Genomic DNA, 13,868 nt, shown 5'->3' with positions numbered 1-13,868 from the left:
CCATTCACAGACTCTAAGTAAGTCGGACAGTAAACAATATTGCTCAAATACAGTCATTGTTCAAAAATGTTTCTTCAACGTAAGGCAATGATCATGGTTACTTGCATCTTCTGTGGGATTGGACTGATGGTGAGGTTAAACCATGTTACCTGCTGATAAAATCATAGGAAGCTGCTGCAGTTGACACGGCAGTTTTTTAACATCGACATCTCTTGTTATTGTCAGTTTACATTTTACTGTTTCAGATCACAGATCAAGTGCTCTTGTCCTTTGTGATGGTAGTTTCCATGTACTACTGGAAAATCAATAATTTCAATAAAGCTATGCAGTAATTTCAATAAAGCTATGAAGTTTGTTTGTTTATAAGTACCACAGCAGCACATTTTGTTCTAGGATTTACTTGTCATTACCATGTGGTGCCTGTCTTGTGTTGGCCTTGCTAGAGACTGGATAGAAAAGAACCATTGTGATTGTTTACAATTTACTGATACCATGGTATTAACATAAATGTGTATGCAAAAGTGTGCAAGTTTAAATGTGTCAAGTGTGAGCATGCAAGTTGTAATGTTAATCCCCCTGTGGGTTCCTGGTCTGATGAGAAGTAAAGTGCAAAGTGGGTAGTGTAATATGTGGAAAACACTCAGCTCTAAAAGCTGTGCCTCATTCTTGTAAGCTCATCTCAGCACACTCACAATGATGCATGAACAAACAGTTATGTCTCACATTATATAAACTACACGGCTTTCCCCTCAGAAATAAAAGAGTGAAAATAGCTTAACAACTTTCACAAATTTGAGTCACAGACAAGGAACAAACATGTGAAGGAGAGAGAGAGCTTGCATGTAAATGAGACAGCACAAGAGTATAACTGCAAAGAACATGGAATGTAGAACAATAAGGCACAGGAACAGGCGCTTTGGCCCAAGATGTCTGTGCTGAACACGGTGCCGTTAAACTAACCTCATCTTGCATGTGATCCATATCCTTCCATATCCACTTGCCTATCTAAAAGCTTCTTACATGTCACTATCAAATCAGCTTCCGTAGCCCCCTGGCAATGGATTCCAGGCACCCACCACTCTCTATGTGAAAAGAAACGTTCCCTGCACATCTCTAAGCTATGCCCTCTTTAGCTTAGAGATAGAGCATGGAAATAGGCCTTCAGCCCATTAAATGCACTGACCATTGACCACCCCGTTCACACTAGTTCTGTTATCCCATTTTTTCATTCAATCCCAACAGACTTGGGGCAATTTACAGAGGCCAATTAACCTACAAGCCCACACATCTTTGGGATGTGGGAGGAAACTGGAGCACCTAGAAGAAACCCACACAGTCATGGAGAACGTGCAAACTCCATACAGACCGCACTCAAGGTCAGGATCAAAATTGGTTCTTGACGCTATGAGGCAGTAGCTCTCTACCAGTTGTGCCACCATATAGCCCCACTTGCCTTTGGCACGGTGGGAAAAAGGTTCTGACTGTCTACTCCATTTCTGCTTCTCATAATTTTATATACTTCTCTGTGTACAAGTGCATGAATGAGGAATAGCGGTGTACTTTATGCATGAATTCCGTCAACAACATAAGGCACACCATGATAATCAGTCTACTCTGCTGTTGTTGCAGCTGTCACTTCAAACAGCCAAAGCCTTCGCTGAGCTGCATCTCATTCTGCAGCCTTTGGTTCACAGAACTCAAAAACAATTGTAACAATCAAAAAATCTTGCACGTTAATTAATATATCGCACGTTTCATGTCCAACTTTCATCTGTACAGTCACCCTAAATTTTACATACTTCTGGCTAGTATATTCATTTAGTTTACAACTACCTCTTCACAAACCCCAAGCTGTATAGTCTAAAAATGAAGTGTTTTAAACCATAAAATGAAAGTCTCCTTTCCACAAAATAAGTTAAAAACTAGAAGATTGCTACTCTTGTCTAATTTCCCAATGAAGTGAATTGCTTTTTATAATTTCCAAAATATAGCTTACTGAAAAATTGGTAAAATTGATATCAAATGGAAATCCCCAGCTGAAACAGGATTAGACAACATAAGGATCGGTGTCTTTTGAGGAGCCTGGCTTGGAACTTCCCATGAAGTATAAATATGATCATCAAGAGTTACTGAAACATGTTACTAGAATGAGCTGGTATCCTCTGGACTTCTCTGAATATTCAAACACATAACAATTGCATGAACACTCAGTTCTCTTCTCCCCAGTGGGCTCACGGCCTGCATTACTTACCTGCTTCTGTGCTGACGTGGCCATTTGCAGTTGGCAGAACTTCATGGCTTGCTCCAAAGCCACATCTTCATCAACCTGCCAAAGAACAAAGGTGAGAAAACATCAGAAACCACAATATTTTACAAGAGTCCTCAACAATCAACATCTCTCATGGAGTGGAGCACCTTGGTACTAACGAGATGGGGATGAGGGGACAAGAGGGGCATAGTGAATGCCACTGCATTCAAGTCATTATAAACACGGTTTGGACACAACTCAAATATCGTGACCATGCTTTAGGGAAGACGGAGACTTTAGAGAGGGAGCAGAAAATATTTACCCTTGTGATTCCAAGGCTGAGGGACTATAATTATGCAGAAGCGGTCGTGAGGGGATCTGATGGAGGCATTTAAAATCATGAAGCAAACAGACAGTCTAGGTAAAGAGAAATTTTTCTGCAGAGAGATCAAGAATTGGAAGATGCAGATTGATGGAGACTGGTAAAAGAAGCAAAAGTGGCATGGCAATTTTAAAATTCTTTTTACACAGGTAGCAAGTAGTTAGGTGCTAGGTGTAATACGGGAGGCAGATTCAATTGGTGCACCTAAAAAGAGTTGAATAAATAGCTGCAAGAAAATAAACTGTAACACACTGCAGAGCGAGGGATTAGCTGTATTTGTCTTATGTTGAGCTAATGGACTAAATAGACTCATTCTTTACTGTAAGCTTTCTGTTATCCTGTGGTCTAGGTAAAGCTAACACCAAGGACACAAAAATGTTCAGTCTATTGAAAATAACAATTAGACCCAACAAACACCTCTTTCTGCTTCTTCAGCATGCTGGGTTTGTGAAATGTTGTAATTTTAAAAAAATCCCCTCACTTTCCAGATGTTCTGGAAACAATGAGGCGAAGGAAATGTTTTTAATTGATCCATAAAACACCGAAAGCTTCAGTCAGATTACCTTGAGGTCTTGAGTATTTGGAAAAATATAGTTCCACTTATTATAAATTGGATAACTTTATTACCCTCTCTATTCACTCTCAGGACATTGTAAGGTACAATACTATCAAGGTGAATATTTCTGACTCTTCCCAACCATAGGGCAATTTCAAGACAACAGAGAGTCTCTCAGAATGTCCACCCATGTATGTGTTGTGGTATGACTATGTACTGTGCTGGGATTGCCAGTGTGGAATTTTGTACTCTGGAGTGGAACTGATGCCAGAATTGGAGGTCTTCTCAGGTACGAACAAAACCCATCTCCGACACAACCTGTACCAACCTGAGGATTTATAATTATTTGATATGCAATCCAACCCTGACCATCCCCCAAAGGTACAGCAAACCCAAACTTGATATATAACTGTTTAAAGATAAAACACTGAATATTGATCAGGCACAGAGAACAAATACAGTAATGGTAAACAAGCTATCCTGAACTGAGGAAAGGCTTGGAAAACATGACACAACCCAACAAGCCAAGCCATCGGCATTTATACTTCTCCCCACGGACATTTGAAACACTTGATCAGTGTCTTCTTCTATGGTCATTTATGGTTAGCTTGCATGGAAGGTTTTGAGTCTGAAATGCTGACAGATAATGTTAATTATTTTGAAGGATTACATGTTGATCTGTGGCTTGTTGTTTTGTTCGCGTTGAGGAGGAGATGTGGAGGTGATGTTAATGTGGCTGATGGTATAGTTGGAAGATGCTGACAGTTACATCTGTACTGAAAAAGTACTTACAAAATGCAGGGTATTTATTAACAATACTTTCTTTCAAAAGTCAGAGGTGTCGTATGACGAAGCAAAGAGTCTATTAAACAGTGAACAGTCAAACTTGCTGAGAAATGAGTTATTTTAACAGAAATACATAAATTTCTCAAAAATAACGTGATTTCTCAGAAAGTTGTGTGTGCATAATATCAATCCCACTCATTTACAGCTCTGTGGTCAGAAAGCTGGATTGACAGGTTCATCGTTTCCACTTTGGCAGTTATAAAAACGCCATTTACTTTTTATCGACTGTGATAATTACCTCCGCTTTGCTGAGAAATGCCCTTCTTTCTCAGTTTTTCTCAGCTGGTCATCATTTCTAAATTTAAGGTTTTCTTGGCAGTCACTTTTGGGAGGATGGGGTTACAAAGAAATCTCCAAAATACCACAACTAAAATAGCCGGAACTGGTGGGATTAGATATTGGTGAGGCTCTGCCTCAGCTAATGCCATTGAAATTTCCTTTGCTGGCTGTTGGGACGCTCATGTAAAGTTTATTTTAACCATTCTTACCATGGTTTATTCTCAGCACTCCTTTTTGCTGCAACTGGAAGAGTGCAAAGCAATTTTACACTGAATGCCAAAACACAAGGTGCTGGAGTAACACAGCAGGTCACGCAGCACACATGGAGGGAATGCATAGGCAATATTTCAGTTCGAGTTCCTTCATTCCTTTAACTATATTTCTCCTTAAATTGAGCTACTTGAAAGCTAATATTTAAACTGCATTCTTTTGTCACAGCGTCATCTAGTATAACGGCATCCTGTACAGTGTCAGGCTTTTAAGCCCACTATCCAACAAACAGCCATTCACACATCAAATTTTATTCTCCCCATATTCCCATTAACTCGCCTCAGATTCTACCAATCACACCAGGGGCTGATTAACCTGCCAACCTACACATCCTTAGGTACTCCCAGCGTACACACACATGGTCAGAGAGAGAATGTACAAAATCACACAGACAGCACTGGTAAGTATGAGGGGTCGCTTCCTGTGCTGTACTGTTCTGTGGAGGTCTAGGTTGTATTCTAGTTGCTGGTGTGAGGCAGCAGCTCCACTCATTGCACCAAAGTGGCATAGTCTACCCATGTCATCTATTTCACTATCTTCTGGGCTGATTTGCTAGTTCAGTCCACTAAGTTAAAATCTGTTTGTGAATTTAACTAATTTGAATTGGGCTCAGTTTTGCATATCGAGAGGAGGAGAATTTCCAGCTTGGACAATGAGGCTCTCACGTCACAGTTATTGTTATAAAAAGTCTTAATATTAAGTAGAACAATGAAAAGATGCTGCACCTGGGGATACTGAGAGCTTGCATTGTTTGCAAAGCAGGAAATGCCCATAGTTTCACCACCAAGTGGTGTGAAAAACCTTTGCACTTTCTGAACGTCTGTAAGAATTGGCTTCTGTTATAAAGTTATCGGCTAGTTGCTTGGATCTGCTGATACATACTTACCTCCAATACCTTATGCTCATAGTGTTGTTTCAGGGGCAATGGTCCCCTCCAGTATAGTCTGGAATCAGACCCTGGGCATTTCCAGTAAACCAAGAAATTGATTCCTGGAACCATCCTTTCTCACCTCCAGTACACAGTGGAATCCATTCTCGATCACTTAATGTACCCTGTTTATACTAGTTCCAATATATCCTGGAATTTATTGTAATCATTTCCAGCTTCCTTTAATATTTATCCTTGGTTGCGAGCAGTAGATGGTGCAATTTTGCTAACTCTATATCAATCCTGGGTCAATACCATTTTTTTCTTGGAATTTATTCTTGAGGACATAAATTGACCCCGGTTCCAAAACAGCATACCCTGGAATCCATTCTCAGACACTTTCAACACACCATGGAGGCTATCATTAGCCATTTCTATTTATTTATTTCCTCCAAAAAGATACTTCAGAGACACTGAGGCAATAATCCTTGGTCAGCAAATTAAAATGAGGACATATATAATAAATTGATTCCGAGGATTTATTGTATGTGTCTCTTTCCTACATAAGGTTTTAATTACAGATGCCACGGTAACTGAACACAAATTAGCCCAGGCAGAAATCTTGGGATCCATGGCAAGACAGTATGGTTTAAACAAAGAACAGTGGGCACGTCAGTAACCAGCTGTCATAGCAGAAACTTCAGGCTTCTCCCCGCACCAGTGAACTAAACAAAAATACTCTCTATGATTAAAAACTGCAGTACCAAGAGACGAACATTATAATATTGGTCTAAATAATTACATGATCGTTTAAATAGCAGTCTCTATAACATTAAAGAGCAATGAGTCATACAATGCACTGCTGGGTAGTTCATTGGGTTAAAGCAGAAAACAAAAGGAAGGTATAAATGGTATTTTTCAGTCTGATAGTGCGATTCTAGAATATTTGTATGTTTAGTGTGTTAATAAAGATGAAACTGTAAATACCCATTTACACAAGATGACAAATTAAATTCAGTGTACATAAAATAAATCTAACCAAATCCAGTACAATTTTAGGTCAACAGGTTAACAGGTGGCAGATTGTGTTCTGGTGAACGCAGTATTCAAGCACAGTTGCCATACCAAAGAAAGGGTATGATTCACCTAGAGAGGATGCAGAAAACATTCACAAGGGTGTTGCCAAGACTGAAGGCCTGTGTTAAAAAAAGAGACTAAACACGTTGTGTGACTGTTTTCCCTGGAGTAAGGAAGGTTAAGGGGTGACCTTATAGAAGTTTATAAAATCATAAAATCATGAGCAGCTGAGATAAGATGGATGGTCACAGTCTTTTTCCTCAGGGGAGGGAGTTTAAAACTGGTTTAAGGTGAGAGAGGAAAGATTTAAAAGAGACACAAGAATTCCTCCAGTTTTTTTTGCAGAAGGGGAACCTGGGGGGCACGTTTTCACATAGAGGGTGGTAAGTGTATGGAACGAACTGCTAGAGGGAGGGTACAATTACAACATTTAAAATACATTTGGACAGGTACTGGATAAGAACGTTTTAAGAAGGGATATAGGCTAAATGCAGGCAAATAGAACTGGCTCAGGGAGGCACCTTGGTCGGCATGGACGTGTTGGGCTGAAGGACCTGTTATGTGCTGTATGACTCTATGACAATGTGTAAGAGGTAAAGGGTGTTAAGTGGATCAATAACAAACAGTAAGCAGGTGAGAAGAAAAACAACCTTCAAAAACTGGGGTGAAATTAGTTTAATTTTACACACTGCAAGTAGTCATAACCTGAAGTGCTCTGCCAAAAAGAAGATGGAAACAGACTGAACAGCAGCTTTCACAAGGGAACTAAGTAAATACTTGAAAACAAATGCAGGCGATTAAGCCAGCTGAGCAGCTGCTTTCTCTGCAGCAACAGTCTAGAAGTCATGAAGCCTGAAGAGTTTGTAAGGGCATGAGAAATACAAGTACATGGTTACCCTTTGGCCTCTGTAGTCAGCTTCACCATCCATCATGATCATAGTTGACCAAATCTTGTACTCACTGTCATTCCTGCCCGCCTTCCACACTCAATTCCCTTTGGTCTAAAAAGCTGAACTGATACTGAGATCTTCAATGTTTCAGCCTGCAGTTTAGTTTATCATCACGTGTACCAAGATACAGTACAAAGCTTTTTTTTTTGTTCCCTGGATTGCAGAATTCCAGATTCACAACTCACAGGAGAAATATCTGCTCATCTCCATCTTAGAGACCAACCCCCTGCTCTGGAACTTAAGTAAAGGTGGGGAAACATTCAGCATTTACCTTGATAAATTTACCTTCCTTAGAATCCCTCAGATTTAAAAAAGATAGGCTCTCTTCATCTCAACTCCAATGCTAAAGGCCCAATTTTCTCAATCTTTCCTCAGATGCACCCATTATTCTAGAAATCAACTCAGCCAACCTTCTCTGAAATGCCGCCAATGCAAGAATATCCCTCCTTAAATATGGAGGAAGTTGAGGATCTAATGACACAGGGACAAGCAGAAACCCAGTCCTCTGAATTTGATGATGTTTTGAGAGGATGATGGTGCTGATCGATGTGCTGTCGTTGATGAACAACAGCCTGATATTTGTGTCTTTATTGTCTCAGTGGTCCAGTTCAGAGTGGAGAGCCAGGGAGATCACATCCTCTGTTGATCAGTTGGATCGGTAGGAGAATTGGTGCATCCAGGTTCCTTACTAGGGCATATTCTTGATATGCATCATAATTAACCACTCAAAACATTTCATCACCATGGATGCTAGTGCCACCAGTTTAGTCATTGAGGCATGTCATCTTGCTCTTCTCGGGCATCAGTATTTATGGATGTCATGTTGGGACCTCAGATCTTAATAGCGAGAGGTTGAAGATGACCACAGAAACTCCAGCCGGTTGGTGCACACAGCTTTTAAGAAAATGGCCAGGTATACCATCGGGTATACTACGTTGATTAAAGGCCATGGAGAAGGGTAAGTTGGTGTGAGAGTGAGGTGGAAATCAACCAAGTCAAAAAAAGACTTACTTATAATGCCCCACCCAAATAGCCTCAAGATTCTGGAATTCAATACAAAGGTTAATGTTGGCGATACATGGCTGGCTACACAGTGCCCATACAGTTGTATGGAAGTAATTTAAGACAGAGATGGAGTAAAAATTTAAATACCTGAGATAATATTCAATAGAAACATAGAAAATAGGTGCAGGAGTAGGCCATTCAGCCCTTCGAGCTCAACACCACCATTCAATATGATCATGACTGATCATCCAAAATCAGTACCCCATTCCTGCTTTCTCCCCATATCCCTGGATTCCGTTAGCCCTGAGAGTTAGATCTAACTCTCTCTTGCATACATCCAGTGAATTGGCCTCCACTACCTTCTGTGGCAGAATTCCATAGATTCACAACTTTCTGGGTGAAAAAGTTTTTCCACATCTCAGTCCTAAATGGCCTACCCTTTATTCTTAAACCATGACCCCTGGTTCTGGACTCCCCCAATCTGGAACATTGTTCCTGCATCTAGCCTGTCCATTCCCTTAAGAATTTTGTATGTTTCTATAAGATCCCCTCTATCCCAAATTCCAGTGAATCCATGAATCCAGTCGATCCATTCTTTCATCATATGTCAGTCCCGCCATCCCAGGAATTAATCTAGTGAACCTACGCTGCACTCCCTCAATAGCAAGAATGTCCTTCCTCAAATTAGGAGACCAAAACTGCACACAATAATCCAGGTGTGGTCTCACCAGGGCCCTGTACAACTGCAGTAGGACCTCCTTGCTCCTATACTAGATTCCTCTTGTAATGATGGCCAATCTGCTTTCTTCACTGCCTGCTGTACCTGCATGCTTACTTTCAGTGAATGATGTACAAGGACACCCAGGTCTCGTTGCATCTCCCCTTTTCCTAATCTGACACCATTCAGACAATAATCTCATACAAAACCGTGCTGTAAAGGGAATAATCTGTGTCAAGCAGCTCCGCACCATCACCAGGGCTGCAAGTTCTCAGCAACATCTCACCACTGAATACATCCAGGTGCTACTGTACTCCAAATGCAATGTAAGATCCAGGTTGACCTACAACTACCAACACATCAGAACATACAATGCATGCCCCCAGAAAGCTGAAATTTCAGAAGCTCTTTGGAATCGTGATGTCCCATCTTCTGCTTGTTCAAGAGGATGCCAGTCATTGGTAAACAAGCCCTGTGCCGTCCCAAACAAGCATTAGATGGGAGTTATCTGGCTTTAAGTTGTCCAGAAGATTATGGGATGTGGTTAAAGAAATGAGGCAGGAGTGGCTATCTACTTCTGAAACAGAAAATGAAGCAGCTACTTGCTACCACTGTGATGAAGTGCAAGTTGTCTAAGACATAACTGGTCACTCTACACTTAAATAAGAACAAATGTTAACCATCAAGAAACTACTGGTGCCGGGAACAGTGTACCAAACTTAATATTCAGTTGCAATATTTTGCTACTTGCCTAGCAAAAAACAGCGACATTAATTATGCAATATAACCATCCATGTAAAACAACTAGTGAACAGTAAATAATATAGTGTGGACAATGCAAATTACAAAACAAACAGTGGATAACAGAGTTAATGAACCTAAACTGAACAATGTACCATGTACTATGATAATTACACAACAGGCACTAATTGATGTATTATACAATGGGCAAAAATAATGTAAAATGTGCATATTGTAAAGCTGTGACTAAAGCTCTTTACATATTCTTGCTACTTGGGTGAGACAAAAGTACTTGGAAAATATTCATAGAAGTATGTCTTATCTGACACTGAGGTGGTTTTCCAGTATTGAATATCAATCTTTTCTATCACCAAGTCCAAATGTCACACCTCACATTTCCACCCCAATCTATCAAGCAGCACGGTGCACAACGGTAGAGTTGCTGCCTTACAGTGCTTGCAGCGCCAGAGACCTGGGTTTGATCCCGACTACGGGTGCAAATTGTACGGAGTTTGTACGTGTTCCCCGTGACCGCATTGGTTTCCTCCGAGATCTTTAGTTTCCTCCCACACTCCGAAGACGTACAGGTTTGTAGATTAATTGGCTTGGTATAAGTGTAAATTGGCCCGAGTATCATATCATATCATATCATATATATACAGCCGGAAACAGGCCTTTTCGGCCCTCCATGTCTGTGCCGCCCAGTGATCCCCGTACATTAACACTATCCTACACCCACTAGGGACAATTTTTACATTTACCCAGCCAATTAACCTACATACCTGTACGTCTTTGGAGTGTGGGAGGAAACCGAAGATCTCAGAGAAAACCCACGCAGGTCACGGGGAGAACGTACAAACTCCTTACAGTGCAGCACCCGTAGTCAGGATCGAACCTGAGTCTCAGGCGCTGCATTCGCTGTAAAGCAGCAACTCTACCGCTGCGCTACCGTGCCGCCGTATGTATAGGATACCGTATGTATAGGATAGTGTTAATGTGGGGGATCGCTGGTCGGCGCAGACTCGGTGGGCCGAAGGGCCTGTTTCCGCGCTGTATCTCTAAACTAAACTACTGCTGAAGTACTTTTACTCAAGTGCCATCATGTTTATGTCACTACATCTATAAATTAATACCAAATCTGGGTACCTTCACTTCACATGTGGAGGACCTGGAAAAAAGTTCACTGATTGGGGAACTGGAGAACCAACTGCACTACAATTATTCAATTCCTTTGGCCATCTAAATTTTGAACGTGTAAAAAGGAACTGCAGATGCTGGTTTAAACCGAAGATAGACACAAAAAGCTGGAGTAACAAAGCGGGACAGGCAGCATCTCTGGAGAGGAATGGGTGACGTTTCGGGTCGAGACCCTTCCACAATTTTAAATGTGTTCCTTCGTGTAGCCCACAAAAATGCTGCATTATTTAGAAGAATTTCTGGAACAATACCCGATTTTTAAAAGCAGAAGACTAAAGCTGTTATCCATCAAATATGAATCCATGAACAACATCTGTACGGAATTTGCAACAAGAGAACAATTTAAAACCTTAAACACCTGCTTCCATTCAGAAATCAAATAATTGAATTTGAAAAAAACATTGGAAATTAATTGTTGACCTGCAAATGTAGACACAAAAAGCTGGAGTAACTCAGGCAGCATCTCTGGAGAGAAGGAATGTGTGACGTTTCGGGCCGAGACACTTCTTCAGACTGGGGATGTAGATAGTTGGAAAAATGTAGATAGTTGGAAACTTCCAGTCTAGATATTTCCATATGTACCTCTTGGTAACATTTATAATACAGAATGCCATAAATTGTTGAGGACAAATTTACTTCACGAACCTTCAAATTAAATGAAGTTATTTCTTTACAATTTTGATCTATGGGTTCTACATAAAAGAAAGTCCATTTTCCCATTTCAATCCCTACAATTTGCCTCATCCAATAATCAAAGTTAAATATGAACATTCTTCCATTTAAAAATAAAGAACTGAACCCAAGTTTTGTGATATGTAAGAAAAAAAAAGACACAAGATACTGGAGTAAGTCAGTGTCCAGGCAGCATTTCTGGAAAACATGGATCCGTCAGGCCAAGATCTCCCAGTTTCTAGCCATTTTAACTTCCCTTCCCATTCCTATTGCCCTGGGCCCCCTCCATAGCCACATGCAAACTGGAGGAACAGCACCTCATAGTTCACTTGGATAACCTACAATCTAAAGGTGTGAACATTGAATTCTCAATTTCAGGTAACTAACTTACAAACAAGCCCCTTTTTCTTGTTACCCCCTCCCTCCTTCTCTTCCCTGTGCCCCAACTAGATGCATGCCCATTTCTCCCTTGCCCCTTCCACCCAGCCTCTTCCACCTATGGAATTAATCACCAGGGTTTGTACTTACTCACCAATATCTATTTTTTGAAAATAGTTTCCACCCTTTCAAGAAATATAAAGCAACCTACGTTATTTTATTTTTTTCATTTCTTTGAACTATTTTGAAAATTCAACGAAGTATAACATTAGGAATGTTGTTGATGTTGTGCCTTGTTATGTTATATTATATTATGTTATGTTAAATGTTTTTGCATGCTATTTGGAAAAAGCAATTAAAATATTTTTTTTTTTTTTAAAAGGAATGTGAATCTGCTGACTGCAATCAAGAGAAAAGTTCCAGTGCTGGATCTCTGGGAAGTCAGAGAATGCATTCTGTGGTCACAAATATCATAACAGTATAGCTGCCTATACTGCCAAGGCTACAAAGGCTGATTGTATCAAACTAGATTAATTCATAAAGATGTATTTTTTCATTCATTTTCAGGGTCAACAGTTATTACTCATTCCAGATTGCCCATGAGATGGTGGATCATGAACAATAACGAGATGGAATGCAGGAAGGAGAAAGAAAATTACTAACATGATGTCAAGACACCAACCTCGCCTTCAATGCCAGAAGACGAAGGAACTGTTAATTGGTTTCTGGAGATGGAGTAGTCTGTATGCCCAGGTCAGCATCAATGGTGCCAAAGTGGGGATGGTCAAGAGCTTCAAGTTCCTGGACATAAACATCTCCAACAATGTACCTGGTCTAACCACATTGACGCTATAGTTCCGTGTTCTACATTAACACTACGGACCTGAAAGCAAACCAGTCTCTCTTTCATCAGAAAACAAAGGCGATTCGGCAAGCCTCCAATAACTCTTACTAATTTCTATAAATGCACTGTGGAAAGCATTCTATTGGGATCTGTCTGTCCCACAATTCAGCCTTCCCTTAAAGTTTATAACTTCCCTTCACATAGATTCCACTTTGTCCTGTGCTGAAGTTAGGCTGGATTTAATTGGCCAGTGTTTACTTTGCTTATTTCTTCCTTCACTTTTAAACAACAATACATAATCCGTAGTCCCTGGGCTCCATGGCATTTCTTATTATTTACCTATGTTGTGACGGCCATTGCTAGTTACATGCTCATGATGAAATCTGTGCTGGCATGTCTGATGCATAAAGGGAAAAGGGCAACGTTTAAATCTGTTCTTTATTAATGAGTGCTGTGTTTTTAAATAATTTCCAGATGCACTGGTACTTGGCAGGCTCTCTCGCTTATACTCATGGCTGATGACAAACTCCAGGGTGCCTCTGTGTCTACTGAGTGCTGACAGGTAAATCTATACAGCAAGACCAGAGGACGAGCTCTGCTGGCGGTCATGGTGCTACAAAATAAACCCAACATTGTAGTCACATTTGGGAAGTGCTGACGCAAAGCCAACCACGTCATCTTTAACACCATGCCACATATTGAGGTCGAAGTTCACACACGCTCTTCTGCTCAATTTTATTTGATCAGTCATACACCTTCAGATGAATACAAGAGCTCTCCCCTGCATTGCATTCTGCATGTAAAACAAGTCTATTTGTAACGTCTATTTTTTTAAAC

At 40.5% G+C, this 13,868-nt stretch overlaps 1 protein-coding gene across 4 annotated transcripts in view; it reads right to left on the bottom strand.

Moving 5' to 3' along the window:
• cabin1 (calcineurin binding protein 1) overlaps positions 1 to 13,868 on the bottom strand; it is a 220,037-nt gene that overhangs the window by 41,967 nt on the left and 164,202 nt on the right. For all 4 annotated transcript variants that reach the window (XM_078421329.1, XM_078421331.1, XM_078421330.1 and 1 more), the window contains one exon: positions 2,252 to 2,326. In XM_078421329.1, coding sequence (XP_078277455.1) covers positions 2,252 to 2,326 — 75 coding nt within the window. The remainder of the gene's footprint in view (positions 1 to 2,251; positions 2,327 to 13,868) is intronic.

The sequence above is a fragment of the Rhinoraja longicauda genome, chromosome 25, assembly GCF_053455715.1.
Source record: "Rhinoraja longicauda isolate Sanriku21f chromosome 25, sRhiLon1.1, whole genome shotgun sequence".
In the NCBI taxonomy this organism is placed as follows: Eukaryota; Metazoa; Chordata; class Chondrichthyes; order Rajiformes; family Arhynchobatidae; genus Rhinoraja; species Rhinoraja longicauda.
This window is presented reverse-complemented; position numbering and strand designations above follow the sequence as displayed.